Below are 20,044 nucleotides of genomic sequence, written 5' to 3'. Positions count from 1 at the left end.
GCATTCTTGGCACAATTTCCCAGCAGACCTTCTGAATCTCTTCTACATACAACATGCCATACATACTGGTTTACACTGAAGTTAGGATGTTGGAAATATGTCCAGAAGAAGAGCTTCGGAGTTTGCTAGACTAAGCATCGACTCGGGTATCGACCTGGAAATTCGAGGAGCTCTAGAATGATGTACCTCCGTTCGCGCCGCAAAATGCCTTTTCCCTGCCTCCCAATAATCAAACGCCGAAATAAACAAAGGCAAAATCAGATGTCCGATTCACCTTGGGCAATCTCATATGTGCCCATGCCAGAATGCATTGCATTGACTGAAATATCTCCCCTAGATCGTGCAAACAGGCAGTTATACACCTCTATGACATAAATGGAATTGCGGAAGAAAATTAACACCTAATGTGCATCAGTATAATGGCCCAGAACTAAGGAAATGCCAGGAAGACTCACATGCGGTAGAAGCAACCACCCTCAGCAGCGCGGGTGGGATCAGCAGTTTCAAACTTGTACGAGATGCTGATATCCAAGTCACGCTTGTTCTTATCGTTGGGACGGTTTTCGATCCAGCCGGTAACCTTCTCGTCCTCCTCAACTGTGAGGACATCGCGCAAGTAGAATACGGTCTGCTTCCAGTGGGTGTACTTGGCGTGAGGGCCGGTGGAGAAGTGGATGGGCTTGTGGCAAGCGCTGAACTCAATATCGAACCAAGCAATCATGGCGTGGATGAAATCGGGACGCTTGGCGGTGAGGGAGTAAGGCACCTTGAAGGCGAGGTCGGCTGTGGTCACGGTGTTGAGGTCAAAGGTGATGATCGGGCAGGGATCAGTCACAAGAGCCTTCATCTCGACGGTATCGACGAGGGGCTCGTTGAGAGCAATCTCCTTCATGGGGCTGTAATCAAATCCGTAGACGTTGTCCCAGACTGGCTTTGTCAGAATGGAAAAGAGAAAGGCAAAGGAACGATGGTGACTTACATCCAATCTTGTCATCCTTGTAATCGCCATCTTCAATACCAGCAACGTACATGGTAGCCTTATCAGGGAAGATCAGACCACCGGGGTTGAGGTAGGTGTCACGGGCGTAGAGAACGGTATCCAGCATGGACTCGTAGAGAAGGAAGTAACCCATCCACTCGGAGATGATGATATCAACCTTGGGGAAGGGGAGGTTAACCTCCTCCATCTTTCCCTGGAGAAGAGTGATCTTATCGGACAGTCCGTTGACGTGCACGATCTGACGGGCCTTCTCGATGATCGAGGACATATCGACACCAATGACGTGCTTGGCACCAGCACGGGCAGCGAACCTGTTATCAAAAGCGGTCAATGACAGATTCAGCTCATGAGATCATCCAATGCATACATGCTCAGAATACCAGTTCCACAGCCGACATCGAGGACAACCTTGTCCTTGAAGATGTGGCGGTTCTGGTAGATCGAATCACGGTAAGAGCGTGTGCGCACATCATCTTTCTAGAAGGAAAGGAATCGATGTTAGAGACTATAGATCGTAGAATATCCAGGCAAACTGTACTTACGAGCATCTCCTCGTGGATACCTGTGGCGGGCCAAGAAAAGGATCGTCAGTCAAAAGCATTCCAGGAATTTGCCATCAGGCACAGAATTATTTACCGTGGTGGTCGTAGCTATGTGACTCATTAGCATCCAAGTCCCATAAGCTCAATCAATGAGTGATGAACATACCTAGTGAAGTAGCGGACTTCAGAGTGCTCCATGCCAACCATGCGATCGGCACTGCTGGTCATCCCCTGGGGGGTATCGGATGTGGTATCCATATTGACGTAGAGAAAACCCGGTGAAATGAGACGAGGGAGAATGTAAAGAATTTATGAAAACTAGAATTGGAAGGATGAGAAAGGTAAAAGCGCAACAGAGATCGACTTCTCTTAGACTTTTTTTTCCTAATTATTTGCCCACCCGCCAAGCTTAACTCCAATCCCCGCCAGCACTAGCCACTTCTGGAAATCACGTGTGCAAACCACGTGAGTGATCATGCCCTTGTTTAAATAGGGCTATCTGCATGGTAGAGATGTAAAACCTGGAAGATCCGGAGTACAATAAGGATGTACCTGCAGCTTATCAGGGCAGCTTCAAGCTTGTGCGTGATAGTGATACTGAAGGACTGACAAGTGTACTATAACGAAAGGACAACAAGTCCCAATCAAAGGATGTCAAACGGATCCCATATGAACTCCGTCAACTTCAAGCTGGCCATGCGACTTCCATTAGAGAGGACAACGGAACAACCGACATTTCCATCGGAGAATTACATGCGACTGAGGACAGTGGTGAGCAGCTTCACCAACAAGATTCAATCCTGAAGTTGTAAGATCAACGGCGCTGTGGGGTACAGCAACGACTGTTTTGATCCTGCCAAGACCTCCAAGGGAGGCTCTCCGACGCCGCCGGGAGCTCCGCCAAACGTGTCATTCTTCCCCAAAGCTTACGCGTTGAACGCCTGAGACCAGTCTTTGGGCAAAATGAATCTGGGAATTGGAAGATTGAACATCTACACTCTCTTCGCTTTCGTTTTTCTAGCCTCGCTCATTGGCAGGTCCAACGCGTCATTAGGAGACCATCTCCCCGATTTCAAAGAATGTGTCCAGGTACGACTCCAAACTCAACGAATACTTTCAGGCAGCTAATGATTGCAGGTCTGTAAAGCTGAGAATTGTCAGAATGGCAACTCAGTGATACGTAGGTTCAACTCTTTTCAACCTGATGCCGCGCTTGCCCCTTTCTGACCTCGATTGCCCTCGATAGCTCTACACCACCGCTTGCTACTATGGACCTGCCCTGCGGAGTGTGACTATACCTGCCAACATGTCATTACCGATCGTCGCGTCGCGCGTGATCCTCCGATGCTCAGCCCAATTGTCCAATTCCACGGCAAATGGCCGTTCCGTCGGATCTTGGGGATGCAGGAGCCCTTCTCAGTGTTATTCTCCTTCTTCAACTTCGCCGCGCATTGGAACGGCATGTCTCGTGTCCAAGAGTCGATCCCGGCCTGGCATTCGCTTCGCCCATACTACATGATGTTTGGATATATCGGCCTTGCAAGCTGGAGTTTCAGCATGATCTTCCACATGCGCGACTTTCCCGTGACCGAAAAGCTGGACTACTGGGCGGCTGGTGCCAACGTACTGTACGGCCTCTACCTCTCCGTCGTGCGAATCTTCCGCCTGGACCTCGAGAATACCCCTTACCGACCTACCCTACGTCGATTGTGGACCGCTATCTGCGTTCTGCTTTACACAATGCACGTGTGCTATCTCAGCTTCTGGTCCTGGGATTACACCTACAACATGATTGCGAACGTGGTGGTTGGTATCATTCAAAACCTCCTGTGGACAGGTTTCAGTATCCTCCGATACAACAAGTACATGAAATCTTGGACTGCCTGGCCTGGTATGATTGTGGCTTGGATTATCCTGGCCATGAGTCTGGAATTGCTCGATTTCCCACCCTGGAATGGGCTGATCGACGCGCACAGCCTCTGGCATTTGGGTACAGTTGTCCCCGCCATTTGGTGGTATTCGTGAGTATTCCCTGTTCGACTAAATTTGGTTCCATGACTAATGTCTCAATTCTTCCCGACAGGTTCCTGATTAGGGACACACAGGACGACATTGCGGCGCATAGACTGAAAGCGTAAAATAGGGTCACAATTAGATCTCGTGATTTTATACAGATACGTACATACTCAGGATGGGCACTGCCAAGTCAAGATCGCCTGGTTTGACCTTAGCTCAGACGCGGAGGAAGCAAGAATGAAGATTGGGGTACCCCCCACCAAGATATTTACTCTACAATTAATTTCCACGGCAACGAATGTGGGTAAATGCGTTATTGCCACGTCCTCTGTCGCGCTTTGAGCCTAAATTCCCCGCCATTTGCTCACCGCTGGGGCCGTCGCAATAAGACGTGTCTCACCCCAAACCCCTCAGCCGCTTTTTTTTTGTTTCAAATACTTTTCTCCTCTTTCGACTTCGACTTCACTTGAAGCTTCTTGAGCATTCCTTTAACCCCTTACGGTGTCCTATACCTAACCACATATCTGCATCATGGCCTCCCCGGCTGTGAAGAAAGCGATCACTGAGGCCGCATCGCAGTACGCGAAGCCCGAGGACAAGATATTCGAGTATGGCACTGCAGGAGTAGGTCGCATTGCTAAAGCACTTTGCTCTGGAGACTTGACCGGCTGACAATGTTTTCAATTCCCACAGTTCCGCATGAAGTCGTAAGTCTCTTCAACTAGGCTGATCCACCCCGCCTCCACATCCATTATAACCCCGCGATCGTCCTTTTGTTGACGCCGACTTGTTCTGACCAACATGACTGCGCAGGGACCTTCTCAACACTGTCGTTTTTGCAGTAGGCTTGCTTGCAGGCCTGCGGTCAAAGAAGCTTAGTGGACAATGGATTGGTGTTATGGTTACTGCTAGCCACAACCCCGCGGAGGACAATGGTGTCAAATTGGTTGACCCCATGGTGAGTTCAAGCCATTGATTTCTGCCCTGTCATCGATCCATTGAGGCATATCTAACCATGTCTATTTACTTAGGGTGAGATGCTCGAAGTAAGATATACCCCTGTCGAACGTTCGGATCCAGAATAATGTGCTCATTGTACAACCAGGCCGAGTGGGAAGCATACGCGACGAGACTGGCAAATGCTCCATTGGATAAGATCGCCGATGTCTACGATGAGCTCGTCAAGGAAATCGACGTTCAGATGACCAACCCCGCCCGTGTTGTCTTCGCTCGTGACACCCGTGCTTCAGGCTCCCGTCTGGTGGGCGTTTTGAACGCGGCGCTTTCCGCGACTGAGGTCGAATTTGTCGACTTCAAGTACATGACCACCCCCCAGCTTCACTATATTGTTCGCTGCAAGAACACTCTTGGAACGCAATATGAGTATGGCGAGCCCACTGAGCAGGGATACTATGAGAAGCTTGCAAACTCCTTCAAAAAGGTCATGCGGGGAGTCAAGGTGCAGGGTTCCTTGACTGTTGATTGCGCCAACGGTGTCGGTGGGCCAAAATTGAGAGAATTGATGAAGTATCTCTCTGGTATTGATATCAAGGTCGTCAACGACGACGTGATTAACCCTGATGCCCTGAACTTTGAGGTAAGTTTGCATTTACCTAATATACACATCTCGACCAGTCTAACCGGTCATGCAGTGCGGTGCCGATTACGTTAAGACTAAGCAACGTGCTCCTCCTTCTTCCAAGGCTGCCTTGCTTGATCGTTGCGCTTCGCTTGATGGCGATGCCGATCGCCTGGTCTACTACTTCCAGGATGAGAGCAGCGTGTTCCGTCTCTTGGATGGTGACCGCATCGCCACTCTTGCGGCTTCGTTCATTGGCGACCTTGCCCGCAACGCCGGGATCGCCTCGAAGCTGAAGATTGGTGTTGTCCAGACAGCCTATGCTAACGGCGCAAGCACGGACTACATTGAGAAGGTCCTCAAGCTCCCCATCATCTGCACCAACACCGGCGTAAAGCACCTCCACCACGCGGCACTTCGTTTCGACGTCGGTGTCTACTTTGAGGCGAACGGACACGGTACCGTTACCTTCTCCGAGAACGCCTTGAAGGTCATCAAAAACACCGAGCCTCAATCACCTGCGCAGCAGCACGCTCTGGAGAGTCTCCAGGCCCTGACAGACTTGATCAACCAGGCTGTTGGTGACGCCCTGTCCGATGCACTGCTCGTGGAGGCGATCCTCGCACACAAGGGCTGGTCCCCCAAGGAGTGGCTCGGAACTTACACTGACCTTCCCTCGCGCCTAGTGCGCGTCGAGGTCAATGACCGTTCCATTTTCAAAGCCTACGATGCTGAGCGTAAGCTCGAATCTCCTCCTGGCCTCCAGAGCACCATTGAGTCTCTGCAGTCTCGCTACAACAAGGGCCGTAGCTTTGCCCGTGCCAGCGGCACCGAAGATGCCGTCCGTGTGTACGCCGAGGCCGCCAGCCGCTCTGAAGCGGATGACCTCGCCACTCGCGTTGCCAACGCTGTCAGCGAGGCAGGCAGCGCCTAATGAACCCGCAGTCCTGGTTGCTTCTGTCTTGACGAATTCTGCTATGGATCATTTTATCTCTAGCCTGTATTGCAATCGCCGACACTGGCACTCGTATCCTTGGACAGTGGGTATTCTTCAACTAGGTCTTAGGGCCTCCACAAATATGGTCCTGGAATATATCCAATATCATTTTGACGCAGTAATGAAATTTATGGGTTCTTTTCATATTATTCAAACGCTCTATATTCGTAAAATAAATCACTTCCTCTTCATGTACAAATAACACTTAATCCAGAATATAAGACTAGCCCTCTTCCTGGTCCATGGCATCCCGACTTCGCTTGCCCTTGAAGGAAAACTTGCCCTTGCCTTTGCTTCCCTTCTTCTCATCGTAATGCTTCATGGCCTGGATTGCGTCTCGCTGTGAGGCACTCGTTCTTTCAGCAAAGACCATGACTTCATCTTTAGGTGCAGGGTACTCAGGCAACTCTTTGCCCAATGCCGCCTCTATACGCTGCCAAACCTCGACATCGTATTGACTGCAGAAGCTGATGGATTTACCCGCGCGACCAGCGCGAGCTGTACGTCCAACACGATGAATATAGGTCTTGCTGTCTGACGGAAGATCGTAATTGAGAACCACGTCGACACTGGGAATATCCAAACCACGAGCAGCGACATCGGTGGCAACCAGAATTTCCCTGCTCTTCGACCGGAATTTTCCTAGCGCACCGAGACGAGCAGATTGCGACATCTGTCCGTGAATAGGGATTGCACCGAAGCCCAAACCGCGCAGCAAGAAGGCAACGCGCTGCGTCTCATGAACAGTGCGCATGAAAATGATGACTGATTGGCCGATGAACTCATGGAGAAGGTAGACGAGGTAGACGTCCTTGTGTTTGTAAGGGCGCAGCAGATAATATTGCTGAAGAGTCTGCACAGTAGCGTATTTGTTGGAAGAGATCGAGACACGGGCTGGATTTGACAAGGATGCTCGCTGCAGCGACTCGACTTTTGAGCTGAGGGTTGCAGAGAAGAGGAAGGTTCGGCGTTCACGTGGTAGCACCTTGAGAATCTTATCGAGGATGGGGCCGAAGTCCATGTCAAGAAGTCTGTCTGCTTCGTCCATGACGAGGTATTTCAGGTTGCGGAGAGAAAAGCCTTTTGTGTTCTCGAGGTGGTCGAGAAGTCTGCCGGGAGTGGCAACGACGATGTGAGGTTTCTTTCCTAGTGCAATTGCTTGCGGGACCATGTCCATGCCACCGACCAAGCATGTGGATCTCACGTTGATTGTCGAGCCAAGCGATTCGAATGCTTGTGAGATCTGGTATGCCAGTTCACGGGTTGGGGCCATCACGAGTCCGAAGAATGGTTGAGGCCTTTCCATAAGGGCCATGAGAATGGGGAGGGCGAATGCAGCGGTCTTTCCACTACCGGTCTCAGCGAGTCCGATAATATCACGACCTTGCAGCGCCAGCGGAATCGACTCGGACTGGATGGGCGTAGGGAGTTTGTATCCCATTTTTTCACAGGCTTCGCATAGTGAGTCAATGAGACCGAGTTCTTTAAATGTTTTGGCAGCAGAAGGGGCGCTAGTCACGGTTTCGGAGGAGGCATCTTCGTCACTGGCGCCTTTGGAGACAGCTTGAGGGCTTGAAGAGGTTGCATTGGACGCTGCATCGTCGGAGTCTTCGGCGGAGGGTTCTGGGCTGCCAGAGCTGGCATTTGATGCAACGTCGCCGTCCTCAATGGGAGCAGCGGGTGCTGCGTGGGCGACCTTACGCTTCTTGGTGATGGGCATTTTTGCTTGCTTGTGATTTAACAAAAAGAAATCTTGTAGACATTCACTTATCTCAACTTCTCAAGAGAAATAATTTGATGTGGGGCCGCAACATTGTTGATCCGGCGCTGTTGAAGTTAATTTTTGGAGAAAAAAAAACCTCGAAGCTGCTGGATTCGGTATTTTATTGGTCTTCCCTGCCATTTTTCTTTATTTCTCCTCTATCTCATATCAAAATGGCCAAAGCACGTGTCAAGAAGCGCACTCACCAGAAGCCGCAAAATGCTTCCGCTGTAAAAGGCACCGCTGCCTCAATGTCCAAGACTCCGAAGTCTATGGTCATTCGAGTCGGCGCTTCTCAAGTTGGTAGCAGTGTGACCCAGTTGGTGAAGGATGTCCGTCGTATGATGGAGCCCGATACAGCCGTGCGATTGAAGGTATTATTCACCCCTATTATTCTGCATACTTGATCTAACAGACGATATAGGAACGCAAATCCAACAGACTGCGAGATTATACTGTTATGACCGGCCCTCTCGGTGTCACCCATCTTATGTTGTTTTCAAAGTCCGCAACCGGAAACACCAATATGCGACTCGCCGTTACGCCCCGTGGACCAACCCTTCACTTCAAGGTCGAGAACTATTCGCTGTGCAAAGATGTCGAGAGATCCATGAAGCGCCCAAGAAGTGGCGGACAGGATCACAAGACACCGCCGTTGTTGGTCATGAACAACTTCACTACGCCAGACGCGACCGAAGATTCTAAGGTGCCCAAGCGTCTGGAGACCCTCACAACTACTATCTTCCAATCTCTCTTTCCTCCCATCAACCCCCAAAGTCAGCCTTTGTCTTCCATCCGCCGTGTCATGCTGCTCAACCGAGAGCCCGCCGAAAAAGATAACGATTCATATATCCTGACTCTACGCCATTATGCTATCGCTACGAAGAAGACCGGTGTGTCGAAACGAATCCGTCGCCTGGACCCCAAAGAGATCCGCAACCGAGACAAGAAGAAGACTGCCGTTCCCAACCTCGGAAAGCTAGAGGATGCGGCCGATTACCTCCTCGACCCGTCTGCTGGAGGCTACACATCAGCAAGCGAGACCGAGCTAGACACCGATGCCGAGGTGGAAGTTGCTGAGAGCACGACCCGCCGAGTTCTCAACAAGCGGGAAATGCAGCGCCAAAAGGCTGCAGAGAAGGGTCAGGACAAGCCGGCTCATATCACCGGCGTCGAGAAGCGAGCTGTGAAACTAGTGGAGTTGGGCCCCCGCATGCGACTCCGCTTGATGAAGGTTGAGGATGGAGTCTGCGATGGCAAGATCATGTGGCACGACTTCATCACGAAATCCGAGAAGGAGGTGCGGAAATTGGACCAGAGCTGGGACGTTCGCAGAAAGGAGAAGGAGGCGCGGAAGAAGCTGCAGAAGGAGAACATCGAGCGGAAGAGGCAGGAGAAGGCCAAGGCCAAGGCCAGTGGACAAAAAGTCGCTGATGACGATGAGGATGAGGAGATGGATGATGACGAGGATTGGCTCAGCGATGATGACTTTGACAAAGAGGCTGATGGTGAGGGTGAAGCTGAGGACGATTCTGAAGCCGATTCCGATGATTCTATGTCGGAGTAAGTGGGCTTCTTGAATCACCTCTATGAAATTGGTGGACTGTATCAACAATGCCGCCGCCTTCACGTCTGATATCCATGTCATACATGTGGATCAAAATTTCTGTCACTGTCACATACCCGATAGGCATCTAGGCGTTATTACAGGTTTTGTCTTCATATACTGCAGTCTTGCAAATTCATCCTTTATCCTTCGTCTCAAAATCTCGAAAACATAGACAGTCCCTGTATCGTTAGATGTGATACTCCGTTTTCTTTTTGCTTGATCATCTTCGATTTCCGCTATTTACAAATGTTGCGCGGTGATGTTCGTGCCTGCCTTATGTCTGTAGGAGGTAGCTTCCTCGATGTATTCCACTTGTTACATAAAAAGGAAAGGCGCAAGGTATGTTGCCCTGAATTGCACTTCCGAGGACATAAAAGCGCTAGGATGATCCATGCAGGGCTCGTAATTCATGACTCGGGTCTATTTCTTGAGTCTTCCATCGACAATTCGGTTCACCATCTTCTCCAAGATAGCAAAGTCTCCACCGGAGGTACCGGCAAAGTATCCCTGCACGCTCTTCTCGACGTACTTGCCCACGATATCAATCTCGACATTAACGAGATCGCCGGGCTTCTTCGCCGCTGTGACCACCTTCTCTTGTGTGTAGGCAATCAGCATGACCTCCCAATATCCATCCTGCCCATCGACGACCTTGGTGACAGTCAAGCTAGCACCGTCGAGGGTCACATATCCCTTCTCCACGACATAGCGCAAGATTTCCCTGTCGCGCGGCTGCAGGCGGAACACCAACGAGTTTCCATCGGGGGTGACAGACAGAATCTCCGCAACGGTATCGACATGACCCTGAACAAAGTGTCCTCCCATCCGGGTATCCGCTGAGACGGCACGCTCGAGGTTCACGGGGGAGCCTGTCTGTAAGGAGCCCAAGTTTGTGCGCCGCAGCGTCTCCGGCGCACAACCAACCTTGAACCAGGTCTTATCAAATTCGGTGACGGTAAGACATGTTCCTTAAGCTCAATTTTAGACGGTATTCCTCGAGTCCTAGGTAGAGAGCGTGTTACCATTCACTGCAATACTATCGCCCAGGTGCGCATCCGTGAGGATCTCCTCGCAGTCGGAAATGGTGAGGGACGTTCCCCCGCCCCCGCTCGACGAGGTATCGAGGGGCTCCAAGGCCGTGACAGCTGAGACTGCATCAGATATCGAATCGCTTTGCACAAAGCAGATGGAACTCACTCCCAATCGTCTCAATAAGACCTGTGAACATAGCTGCGGTTGATGATTAAGGAAATGATCTGTGGTGGTGGGAGTCCACCTCGGCATCGGCCGCCCCTCCGAGCGGTGTCGGCGTCGGCGTTTTGACGGAGATTCTCCGGTTTCCCCAGATCTTTTTAATAGCCCCAGGTCTTCGTGCGATTGAGCTGTTTCTGTGTGTGTTAGTCTTTCTTTGGTTATACTACACTCTAACTATCTATAATAATGGCAGTTGCGCTCAGATTCCAGGCTGTTGCCCGTCGATCGGGCTTGTCCTGGGGTAACAATGCCCTGCGGCGTACAGTGCCAGGACGGAGCTATTCTACCCCAGCTTCAGCTGATGGCTCACTGCCTTTGGCGGGTATTCGCGTTCTTGATATGACCCGCGTTTTGGCTGGTGTGAGTAAATCTCTCAAGCTGTGCTTGTAATCCAAACTAACATGTCATAGCCTTATTGTACCCAAATTCTGGGTGATCTAGGGTAAGTACTAAGCTTTGGAGCTATGGACAGACCCAATTGGTGATCTTTCGTGTATCATCTGCTAAAATGACTAATTACAGAGCGGATGTCATCAAGGTCGAACATCCTACACGCGGTGATGATACCCGAGCATGGGGTCCTCCGTATGCGGAGTACGAAGACGCTTCCAAGAAGGGGCCTGGCGAGAGTGCCTACTACCTATCTGTACGAACCATTCCCGAGAGAATGAAAACAGTGATCAGGTACTAATCCTCAATATAGGTCAACCGAAACAAAAAGTCCATTGGTCTATCTTTCCAACACAAGTCAGGCGTTGAGATTCTACACAAGCTCGCAAAGGAATGTGATGTCCTCGTTGAGAACTACCTCCCTGGAGGTCTCAAGAAATATGGCATGGACTACGACACATTGAAAGAAATCAACCCCAAGTTGATCTACGCTAGTATCACTGGATATGGCCAGACAGGTCCATACAGCAACCGCGCAGGCTACGACGTCATGGTGGAAGCCGAGATGGGATTGATGCACATCACAGGTGCTCGGGATGGTCCTCCAGTGAAGGTCGGTGTTGCCGTCACTGATCTGACCACCGGATTGTACACATCAAATGCCATTATGGCAGCCCTGATTTCTCGAGGTCGCACTGGCAGAGGCCAGCATATCGACGCTTGCTTGAGTGATTGCCAGGTCGCTACACTATCCAACTTGGCTAGCTCAGCGCTTATCAGTGGAAAGAAGGATTCCGGCCGTTGGGGCACAGCACACCGTAAGCATCACAGAGTGTCTGGTGGTCCCACACCTAACTGAACTGACTTTACTAGCATCCATTGTCCCCTACCGAAGCTACAAGACCCAAGACGGAGATATTCTTTTCGGTGGCGGTAATGATAGACTCTTCGGCGTCTTGTGTGACCGACTCGGCTTCCCTGAGTGGCAGACCGACCCGCGATTCATCACCAACAGTGACCGAGTGCAGCACCGCACAGAAATCGATGGCATGATTGAGAGCACTACTGTTCAGAAGACCACACAGGAATGGCTCGAGATCTTCGAGGGTAGCGGTATGCCCTATGCAGCTGTCAATGACATTCAGGGCACGCTGAACCACAAGCATGGTAAGTCTGCCTGCCTACTAGCACGGTGTGAGACCTTTTACTGACCATGACAACAGTACTGGCACGAAACATGGTGACGGAGGTTGACCACCCTGCATGCGGTCCTATCAAGCTGGTCAACACGCCGATCAAGTACTCCGAAGCCAAGCCCGGTGTGCGCATGCCTCCTCCTACTCTCGGTCAGCACACAGATGAGATCTTGGGCAGTGTCCTCGACTATGGGGATGCAGATATTGCCCGTCTGAAGGCTGAGGGGGTCATCTCCTGAACTTGTAATTATTGATGAGAAACATGAACGATCTTTCGGGATCTGTATATAAAATAACCCTGGAACAAATTTATCATATAGGTATCATCTTTTTCAAGTGGTTAGCCCTAAGGTTTTTGAATATCTCGTACCTACCAGGCTACCTAAGGTAGGTAGATATCTATGGAAGGCTCCTACCTACCAAGTGTCAAGAATATGTTGCTACTGGATCCATTCCGTCTTAAGTTTAACCTAGTACACCTAAACGGACACAGCCTTGTGAAAGTACCAAAACCTGAAAAGAACAGATAATACATGGATTGACCACCGGACCACCAGGCACCAACTCGACAATGAATATAACAGAATATTAAGAACACTTCCAGAAACAGAAAGAGTACCAATAAACCCTTCATGAAGTGCCTGAAAATACCCATTTTGAGGTTGCATTGGCACCGTCACGTGACCTATATAGAAAGCGCCCTCATTCGACGACCTCACTCCAACCCTATTTCCGATTAAAAGAGATCAGAAGAGTCGACTATGCTAGCCTGTCCGCTCAGAAATCCTTCTAGTGCGAATTGTGATTTCTGCTGTACTGGAAGATACGCATTGCCCTAGGAAATTATCACCATCCTTGTGAAAAACCTCAACAAAAATCAGCGAAGCGCCGAAGCCTCTTCTTGACAGGCAGATACGCACGAAAACTGAGCATGGGGGTTGCCGCAACGCTCATGGACCTTTCAGGCTCAGAAATAAACACTGGGAATCCTCACAACGTTCCCGGAGGCAGTATGTTTGATCATGAGGGCGTTTCTGAGCTCTCAGCCCAGTCAGAGCTTCTAAGCGACAGTATTCCCTGGCAAAATTGGGGATTACCCCTGCCACCTGGGTACGAGACAGCTTGGGCAGCCAACCAAGGTACTGGGACGAGCGAACAAAATGTCGGCGACACGCTGTCTTCAAACCGAACTCGATCTGGTCGTCGTATCAATCAGCCCGCCGCTCGAGACGCCGAGGTTGCGCCAATTAATAGGCCGCCTGCACCTGTCAAGGCCGGAGCACAGAAGCGGAAGCGTCAGAACCGCCAAATAAATATAGTTTGCACTGGCTGCTATCGAGGGAACAGTCCCTCGAACAATCTCATCGTTCTATGTGACAGCTGTGATGCCCCGTGGCATCAGAAGTGTCATAATCCGAATATTGATAATGAGGCTGTTGAGGTCCCGGATATGGATTGGTTTTGCATTAGGTGTAGACCGGACCAAGGCCAAAGGACCCAAACCAAGTCTGGAAAGAAGGTTGCAGCCAAAGGAAACAAGCCCGGACGCCCAAAAATTCCAGTTGTGTCTGAAAAACAAGTCGGTGGATATCGTTATTCTGAAGAGAAACGACGGGCATATCTTTCATCTCTTTCGCATGAAACGTTGGTGCAACTTGTTGTGAACGTCTCAAACGAGTGGCCCTCAGTTCCGATGTTTCCCCCAACTTGCAATCCGTGACTGCCTTTACCCCGTCCACTCCAGCAGCATCACACATCAATCAGACTTCCAACCCCACATCTAAAGCAGCTGCCAGTTTTCCATTCCTTGACGGAATAAACATGTCTGTGAATCCACAAAGCATGGCCACGAGACACCAGAGCGGGGTGGCTCCTTCCTCTGCTGTTTCTGGCCCGACTTCCATGACTGCCGACGGACTATCCACCTCAATGGCCCCCGAAACTGCCATCAACCCTTCTCTTCTTCAGTCGGCTGGTGAGACTATAACCGATCAACATTTTGCTGGTATCTCTCACGCACATCCTGCGCCGACTGTCCCTGCGCCAACCGTCACCGCGCCTTCCGCGACAACAAATCCACGACACCCTTCTACAACTGTGCTCAAATACACTGCTCGACCCTCGAAGGCGAATATTCCTGCTCGAAAGACGTCTATCTCTTCCTGGAATTCTAATTTGCTCACTGACGACGAGTCATCCCTCTCTCAATCACGACCGCAATCTCCAGCTCCATTTGCGTCTCGAGCGTCACAAGTCGGTTCACACAATGAGTCGGATTATGACTCTGAAGATTACCGTGCCTACCCGCCAGCTGGTCAAGGATTCCAGCTCTCGTCGGACCAGAATGATCTTGCCATCTTGGCTGAGGATAGAAATTGCTCTACCTTCAGTCACTCTGTTAGGGGTGTAGCCCAGAAGGCTGCGAAGAAGAATGCTGTCTAGCCACTGCGTCACCGCAAGCAATGTTGATTGATACTGTGATACAGTTGTCGTTCTCGTTCAGTGGTGGGGAGGGAATTACCCTGTCTTATTGATGAAAATCCGGTCGTGTGGACATTGTTTCAACAATGCGAGGGAGTGCGAGTACTGTATCTGGTTTGGTGAATGGAACTCATCAATCTGCCCTTTACCTTAATACTCATTCTGGTCATGTCTTCCTTCTTTTCTCATATTCTAGCTACGACAACCGCGCCCTTAATAGCGTGGAGTTCTCGATTCTCCGTGATTTCTTACTCCTTTTTCGTCCCGTAGCTAAACGCGATAGATATATTCCTAATGTTTGTTGGCCTGACTGACTAGAGCTTTCGATGAACTCAAACGACACTATCACATAACCTCTCAATCAGGCGAGAGAATGGGATTCGCGTGGCCCCCAACGTTGCTGTGACAGTACAATTCCATTTGGTTGAAGATAAACAATACTGTGTAGCCCGGATTATTTCCCACCGATCGTCTTATCTTATCGCCCCGCAAAGTGGACGCGTCTCGAATCCCATGTCTGCTCACTTCGCATCTCCATTGTCCAATCTCTAGGCCCCAAACCCAAGGGCAGACGATTCAATGTCATCCCCAACCCCTCAGATCCTAAAAACAACATCCAAAAGACCCCGTCCAAACCCCGCCCGATCCAGACCACACAGCAACCTGTTTACAATCGACACCATAAGCACCGTCCTCTCCAAATCCCTCTTGAACCCATTCATAGCCTGGATCCTCGTCCTCTGCCTACGCGCACAGGTAACTCCGGTAACAGACCTAGCCTGGATTTTGACTGTGGGCTATGCAATTGTATTGACGGTGTTCTTCATCGGGAGGACGGTCAATCTGCGCGTCGCGGACGGTGTCCCGCGCACAGTGGATTTCGATAATGAGGTTGTGGTTATTACGGGCGGGGCGAGTGGGCTGGGTTTGTTGATTGCGCAGATGTACGGTATGCGGGGGGCGAGTGTTGCTGTGTTGGATATCAAGGATGTTCCGGAGGATACTCGGGATGAGGTGTTTGGGGAGGGGGTCTTGTATATCTCGTGTGATGTTGGGGATAGGGGGGCATTAGAATCTGCGAGGGAGTTGATTTTACAGAAGGTATGTTTGGTCCTACTTGTACTACGGTACGAGGAATTAGAATGGTTGACGGGACTGTTTTAGAACGCTCTATGACTTGGATTTGATTCGCTAATATGATGCAGCTGGGAACACCGACCATCATTATCAATTGTGCCGCTGCCAGTATCCACGGCCTCTCGCTGCTTGATTTGCCGGCGGATGCATTCGAGAAAACCATCCGCACGAACCTCATGGCAGCGTTCCATCTGTATCAAGTCTTTCTGCCTGGAATCATCGCGACAGAGACTGGAGGAACGCTTGTCACGGTCAGCTCGGTGCTGGGTCAACTGGCTGCTGCAGGCCTATCAGACTACGCAGCAAGCAAAGCTGGACTGAGCGCGCTGCACCGGACGATAGAAGCCGAGACCCGGGTTTACCCGTCGATCAAGACATTATTGGTGGAAGTAGGGCAGATGTCAACGCCGCTGTTCGACTGGGTACGCGCGCCAAATCAGTTCTTTGCGCCGGTTTTGGAACCTGTGGATGTTGCCCGTGGGATGGTGGCAGCGATTGATAACGGTCGAGGTGGCGTAATTCGATTACCACTCTATGCAACGTTCGTGAATTGGTACGCCGTGCTACCCGCTGCAGTGCAGCGGATTGCGAGGTATCTGAGTGGAATAGATGGCGCTGTGACTCAAAGTCAACAGGCATCTCGGAAGGCAGATTGATTGATGAGTTGCTCGAGTGGAGCTGAGCGGTGTATATTGACGTTAAATCATGAAATGCCCTTTATGAGCCAGGCGACATGTACATATGAGCAGAAAAATCTGCTTCATTGAACATATTTTTCGACCGTGTTCTCAATTCCGAGTCTTGGTCGGAGATTCGGCGACGGAATTTGACATATAGCTGGACTGCTTTATTTCTCGCTGGCCAGAATCATCTTTTCACGCTCATGGGTCCTTGGCGCCAGGTTGCTCTTCTTAGTGTGCTTGCGCACATTCTCCTCGCGCCTCTTAATAGCATTGAGTTCCTCGCGTTTGATTTCGCCAGCCTTCTTGATAGGCTTGGGCACATGACGCTGGCGCTTGATGCGGCGAATCTGGGGCATGTGCGAGTACCGCTGGATCAAAGCTTGGTCGTATTCGAGCTTGGAACGTTGACGGGCGGTCTTGACTCCACTGCGATCCGATGCCTTGGCACGCCAGAGACGAACATTGCCATCGTCAGATCCTGACAGGACGTACTTGCTGTCAGGTGTGAATGTAGCAGAGAATACACGCTGCATACGCTTCGTGTGATAGATGTCACGGGAGTGACCAGTCGATCTGTTCCACAGGCGGATTGTCCTGTCGTATGAGGCAGTGACCAGCTCTTCACCAGTAGGGCTGAAGTCCACGTCCATAACAGCAGCCACATGATCCTTCAGAACATTCAGGGCACGGTCCATCTTTCGCATATCGAAGATATAGGCATTGTGATCTTCGTTTGCGACGGCAAAGTTGAACGCTTCCATAGGGTTCCATGAAATGGCGTTGGATGCCAGTCTCAATATCGTCTTGTGGACCGGCTGAGAAGTACGCAGGTCATACATGATAACTGACCGGTCCATGGCAGTCGATGCCAGGATAGAAGTCTCAGTCTGGTTGAATGCAACGGATGTGATGGTGTCAACGCTGGTCGGCCAGTGCAGAGTTTGCGATGGCGCGGAAGAAGGCCGGGACAGATCATAGATAGAAATAACACCAGAGGCGGCGGCAAAAGAAGGGAGAGTCCGGTGGTGTGATACACTGGTAAAGGCAGTGTTTCCGAGGTATGTTGCCATCGGCGGGGCCTCAGATGACGAATTGTAAGGGTCCCACAGCTTGACAGTCTTGTCGCTTGCGCATGAGAGAAGTTTTCGCTCCGGTGTCCAGCAGAGGCCCTTGACCATGTTCTCATGGCCTTGAGTATTCCAGACCTCGCCCTGTGTGGTCAAATCCCACACCTTTACCACGCCGTCACCACTGCCGCTTGCAAACCGCTCAAGCGAACCGGGATCCTTCGCCATAGAGTAAACGCCGTCAACGTGACCATTGCCCATCTGCGCTAGGAAAGGAGCAGCAAACATGCGCTCCATCTTGATTGCATTCAAAGCCCGAGTATATTCACGAGCCCGCTCAAAAGGATGCTGTGTCGGGTCGAGATTTCGCGACTGGCGAACGACAGCGGACCCGGGGGCCTGCTGCGACGCAGTAGAACGGGAAAGTGCTTTGATTTTCTATATTTCATTAGCATGGCTATCCAATAGACAAAATTTGAAAAGAAAATACTCACCATGGTGCTGTTGTGAAAACGATGTAAAGCAGAAAAGAAATTCGTTGATGGAACTTTTTTCTGTTCGATTTGCCAAGCGGGCGGTGAGAGGGCGATGAGCTGCCAGCTTCGAGCTCCCCGTTCGACCTGGTCATCAACCTCTCTCCAAACTACCATCTTGTCTTCTTTCTCTTTCCTTTAATTCCTCATCTTGCTCGCTCGCCATTTGCAACCATCTACCATGTCATCCAAGGTCTCGCCGCGGATCCAAGAAGTCCGAGATCTGCAGAAACAGGATCCCTCGAAAGCAGCGGCTAGTTACCAGAACATCCTCTCCGAGGGCCCCGGATCTACAGAAGCCTCTTCGCGAGACTATGAACATGCCTTGGTAGGGCTCGGTCAGTTGCATCGGGATGCGAAGAAGCCACAGGAGATCGCAGATCTCATCAAGACGAGCCGTGACACCTTCTCGTCATTCGCCAAAGCGAAGACGGCCAAGCTGGGTAAGTTGCGCACTGCTTTGTGTCTGTAGGAACTAGCTAATGGTAATTTCTTAGTTCGCCAACTCTTGGACCTGATTAGCGAAATCCCCAACACACTCGAACTTCAAGGCAGCGTCATCCAATCATGCATAGAATGGGCTATCACCGAGCGGCGGTCATTCCTTCGCCAGGCTCTCCAAGCCCGACTCGTTGCCATCTACATGCAGAAGCAATCCTATTATGACGCTCTTACTTTGATCAATTCTCTCCTCCGTGAGCTGAAGCGCCTGGATGATAAGCTTATGCTGGTGGAGGTACAACTGCTTGAGTCGCGTGTTTATCATGCACTGGGCAACCAAGCTAAAGCACGCGCTGCTTTGACGGCAGCTCGGACGTCTGCTGCTTCCGTTTACACACCACCAAACCTGCAGGCCGGTCTGGATATGCAAAGTGGTATGCTGCACGCTGAAGACAAGGACTTCACCACCGCATACTCTTATTTCATCGAGGCACTTGAGGGTTACAACTCGCTCGACGAAGGTGATCTGGCCACGGCGACCCTGCAGTATATGCTTCTTTGCAAGATCATGCTGAACTTGGTGAATGATGTCACACAGCTACTGGGTTCGAAACAAGCGCAAAAGTACGCCAGTCCCCGTCTAGAGGCGATGAAGGCCGTGGCACGGGCGCACGCCAATCGGTCTCTCGAAGAATACGAGAGAGCGCTCTCGGATTACCGTTACGAACTGGGCAGCGATGTATTCATCCGAAACCACCTCCGCCGTCTTTACGATGCCATGCTGGAACAGAACTTGGTCAAGGTCATTGAGCCCTTCAGCCGGGTCGAACTGGACCACATTGCCAAGATGGTGGGTTTGGACACACAACAGGTGGAGAGGAAATTGTCCCAGATGATCTTGGACAAGGTCATTATCGGCGTATTGGACCAAGGCTCGGGATGTCTGATTGTGTATGAGGAGACACAAAGGGACCAGGCTTACGATGCAGCACTGGAGACCATTGAAAAGCTAGGCAATGTGGTGGAAGGTCTGTATACTAACCAGGCGTCTCTTTTGGAGTAGAACGATGGAATTTGTCCAATGCTTGTTAGACGATGACTTGATAGGAATTAATCAAGACAATGCACGATCACTCTCGACACCGTAATAGTCTCGACCCTCCTTCTTTGACGTAGGCCCTATCTTGATGCTTAACCCTAGTAATTTTCTTACTTGGACGCACTCAACGCGAGTAAAAGTACTTTTGGTCCCGTGAATGGTGTTGTTCGTGATCTTCCGAAAAGGGTAAAGCGCGACGGGCAAAAGAATCGCGACCTCGCATCTCCAACATCTCGCCTCTTTCCCCCCTCCCATCCG

The 20,044-nt window shown here is 50.8% G+C and overlaps 11 protein-coding genes across 11 annotated transcripts; 7 read left to right on the top strand and 4 right to left on the bottom strand.

Annotated features, from left to right (window-relative positions):
- Positions 1-451: 451 nt before the first annotated feature.
- Positions 452-1,800, bottom strand: rmtA (protein-arginine omega-N methyltransferase HMT1; the record flags this gene model as incomplete). Its single annotated transcript, XM_056667542.1, has 5 exons — positions 452-927; positions 980-1,311; positions 1,368-1,473; positions 1,543-1,562; positions 1,709-1,800. 5 exons carry the CDS (start codon positions 1,798-1,800, stop codon positions 452-454), a joined length of 1,026 nt encoding a protein of 341 aa, XP_056521138.1.
- Positions 1,801-2,505: 705 nt separating this feature from the next.
- Positions 2,506-3,680, top strand: N7515_006797 (PGAP3/PER1 family protein; the record flags this gene model as incomplete). The annotated part of the gene is made up of 4 exons (XM_056667541.1): positions 2,506-2,631; positions 2,680-2,722; positions 2,789-3,563; positions 3,626-3,680. The coding sequence occupies 4 exons, from the start codon at positions 2,506-2,508 to the stop codon at positions 3,678-3,680; spliced, it is 999 nt and encodes a 332-aa protein (XP_056521137.1).
- Positions 3,681-4,089: 409 nt separating this feature from the next.
- agm1 (phosphoacetylglucosamine mutase PCM1) lies at positions 4,090-6,071 on the top strand (the record flags this gene model as incomplete). Its single annotated transcript, XM_056667540.1, has 6 exons — positions 4,090-4,182; positions 4,252-4,265; positions 4,372-4,516; positions 4,590-4,604; positions 4,664-5,155; positions 5,211-6,071. 6 exons carry the CDS (start codon positions 4,090-4,092, stop codon positions 6,069-6,071), a joined length of 1,620 nt encoding a protein of 539 aa, XP_056521136.1.
- A 286-nt stretch (positions 6,072-6,357) lies between these two features.
- Positions 6,358-7,854, bottom strand: rrp3 (RNA-dependent ATPase RRP3; the record flags this gene model as incomplete). The annotated part of the gene is made up of 1 exon (XM_056667539.1): positions 6,358-7,854. The coding sequence occupies one exon, from the start codon at positions 7,852-7,854 to the stop codon at positions 6,358-6,360; it is 1,497 nt and encodes a 498-aa protein (XP_056521135.1).
- A 215-nt stretch (positions 7,855-8,069) lies between these two features.
- On the top strand, positions 8,070-9,463 carry N7515_006794 (Brix domain-containing protein; the record flags this gene model as incomplete). Its single annotated transcript, XM_056667538.1, has 2 exons — positions 8,070-8,270; positions 8,321-9,463. The coding sequence occupies 2 exons, from the start codon at positions 8,070-8,072 to the stop codon at positions 9,461-9,463; spliced, it is 1,344 nt and encodes a 447-aa protein (XP_056521134.1).
- Positions 9,464-9,925: 462 nt separating this feature from the next.
- On the bottom strand, positions 9,926-10,733 carry N7515_006793 (riboflavin synthase; the record flags this gene model as incomplete). Its single annotated transcript, XM_056667537.1, has 3 exons — positions 9,926-10,473; positions 10,528-10,650; positions 10,703-10,733. 3 exons carry the CDS (start codon positions 10,731-10,733, stop codon positions 9,926-9,928), a joined length of 702 nt encoding a protein of 233 aa, XP_056521133.1.
- A 212-nt stretch (positions 10,734-10,945) lies between these two features.
- On the top strand, positions 10,946-12,584 carry N7515_006792 (CaiB/BaiF CoA transferase family protein; the record flags this gene model as incomplete). The annotated part of the gene is made up of 6 exons (XM_056667536.1): positions 10,946-11,119; positions 11,170-11,201; positions 11,282-11,405; positions 11,463-11,967; positions 12,023-12,316; positions 12,373-12,584. 6 exons carry the CDS (start codon positions 10,946-10,948, stop codon positions 12,582-12,584), a joined length of 1,341 nt encoding a protein of 446 aa, XP_056521132.1.
- Positions 12,585-13,276: 692 nt separating this feature from the next.
- N7515_006791 (phf1/phf2 family PHD finger domain-containing protein) lies at positions 13,277-14,787 on the top strand (the record flags this gene model as incomplete). The annotated part of the gene is made up of 2 exons (XM_056667535.1): positions 13,277-13,989; positions 14,034-14,787. 2 exons carry the CDS (start codon positions 13,277-13,279, stop codon positions 14,785-14,787), a joined length of 1,467 nt encoding a protein of 488 aa, XP_056521131.1.
- A 618-nt stretch (positions 14,788-15,405) lies between these two features.
- On the top strand, positions 15,406-16,619 carry N7515_006790 (uncharacterized protein; the record flags this gene model as incomplete). Its single annotated transcript, XM_056667534.1, has 2 exons — positions 15,406-15,927; positions 16,032-16,619. The coding sequence occupies 2 exons, from the start codon at positions 15,406-15,408 to the stop codon at positions 16,617-16,619; spliced, it is 1,110 nt and encodes a 369-aa protein (XP_056521130.1).
- A 191-nt stretch (positions 16,620-16,810) lies between these two features.
- On the bottom strand, positions 16,811-18,210 carry N7515_006789 (rRNA-processing protein SOF1; the record flags this gene model as incomplete). Its single annotated transcript, XM_056667533.1, has 2 exons — positions 16,811-18,151; positions 18,208-18,210. 2 exons carry the CDS (start codon positions 18,208-18,210, stop codon positions 16,811-16,813), a joined length of 1,344 nt encoding a protein of 447 aa, XP_056521129.1.
- Positions 18,211-18,427: 217 nt separating this feature from the next.
- Positions 18,428-19,750, top strand: N7515_006788 (proteasome regulatory particle lid subunit RPN6; the record flags this gene model as incomplete). Its single annotated transcript, XM_056667532.1, has 2 exons — positions 18,428-18,689; positions 18,744-19,750. 2 exons carry the CDS (start codon positions 18,428-18,430, stop codon positions 19,748-19,750), a joined length of 1,269 nt encoding a protein of 422 aa, XP_056521128.1.
- Between the last annotated feature and the right edge of the window lie 294 nt (positions 19,751-20,044).

This window comes from Penicillium bovifimosum (assembly GCF_028826915.1).
Source record: "Penicillium bovifimosum strain IBT 22155 chromosome Unknown utg000005l_segment0_segment0, whole genome shotgun sequence".
Taxonomy (NCBI): Eukaryota; Fungi; Ascomycota; class Eurotiomycetes; order Eurotiales; family Aspergillaceae; genus Penicillium; species Penicillium bovifimosum.
The sequence above is the reverse complement of the archived record's forward strand: the minus strand, read 5'-3'. Positions and strand labels throughout refer to the sequence as shown.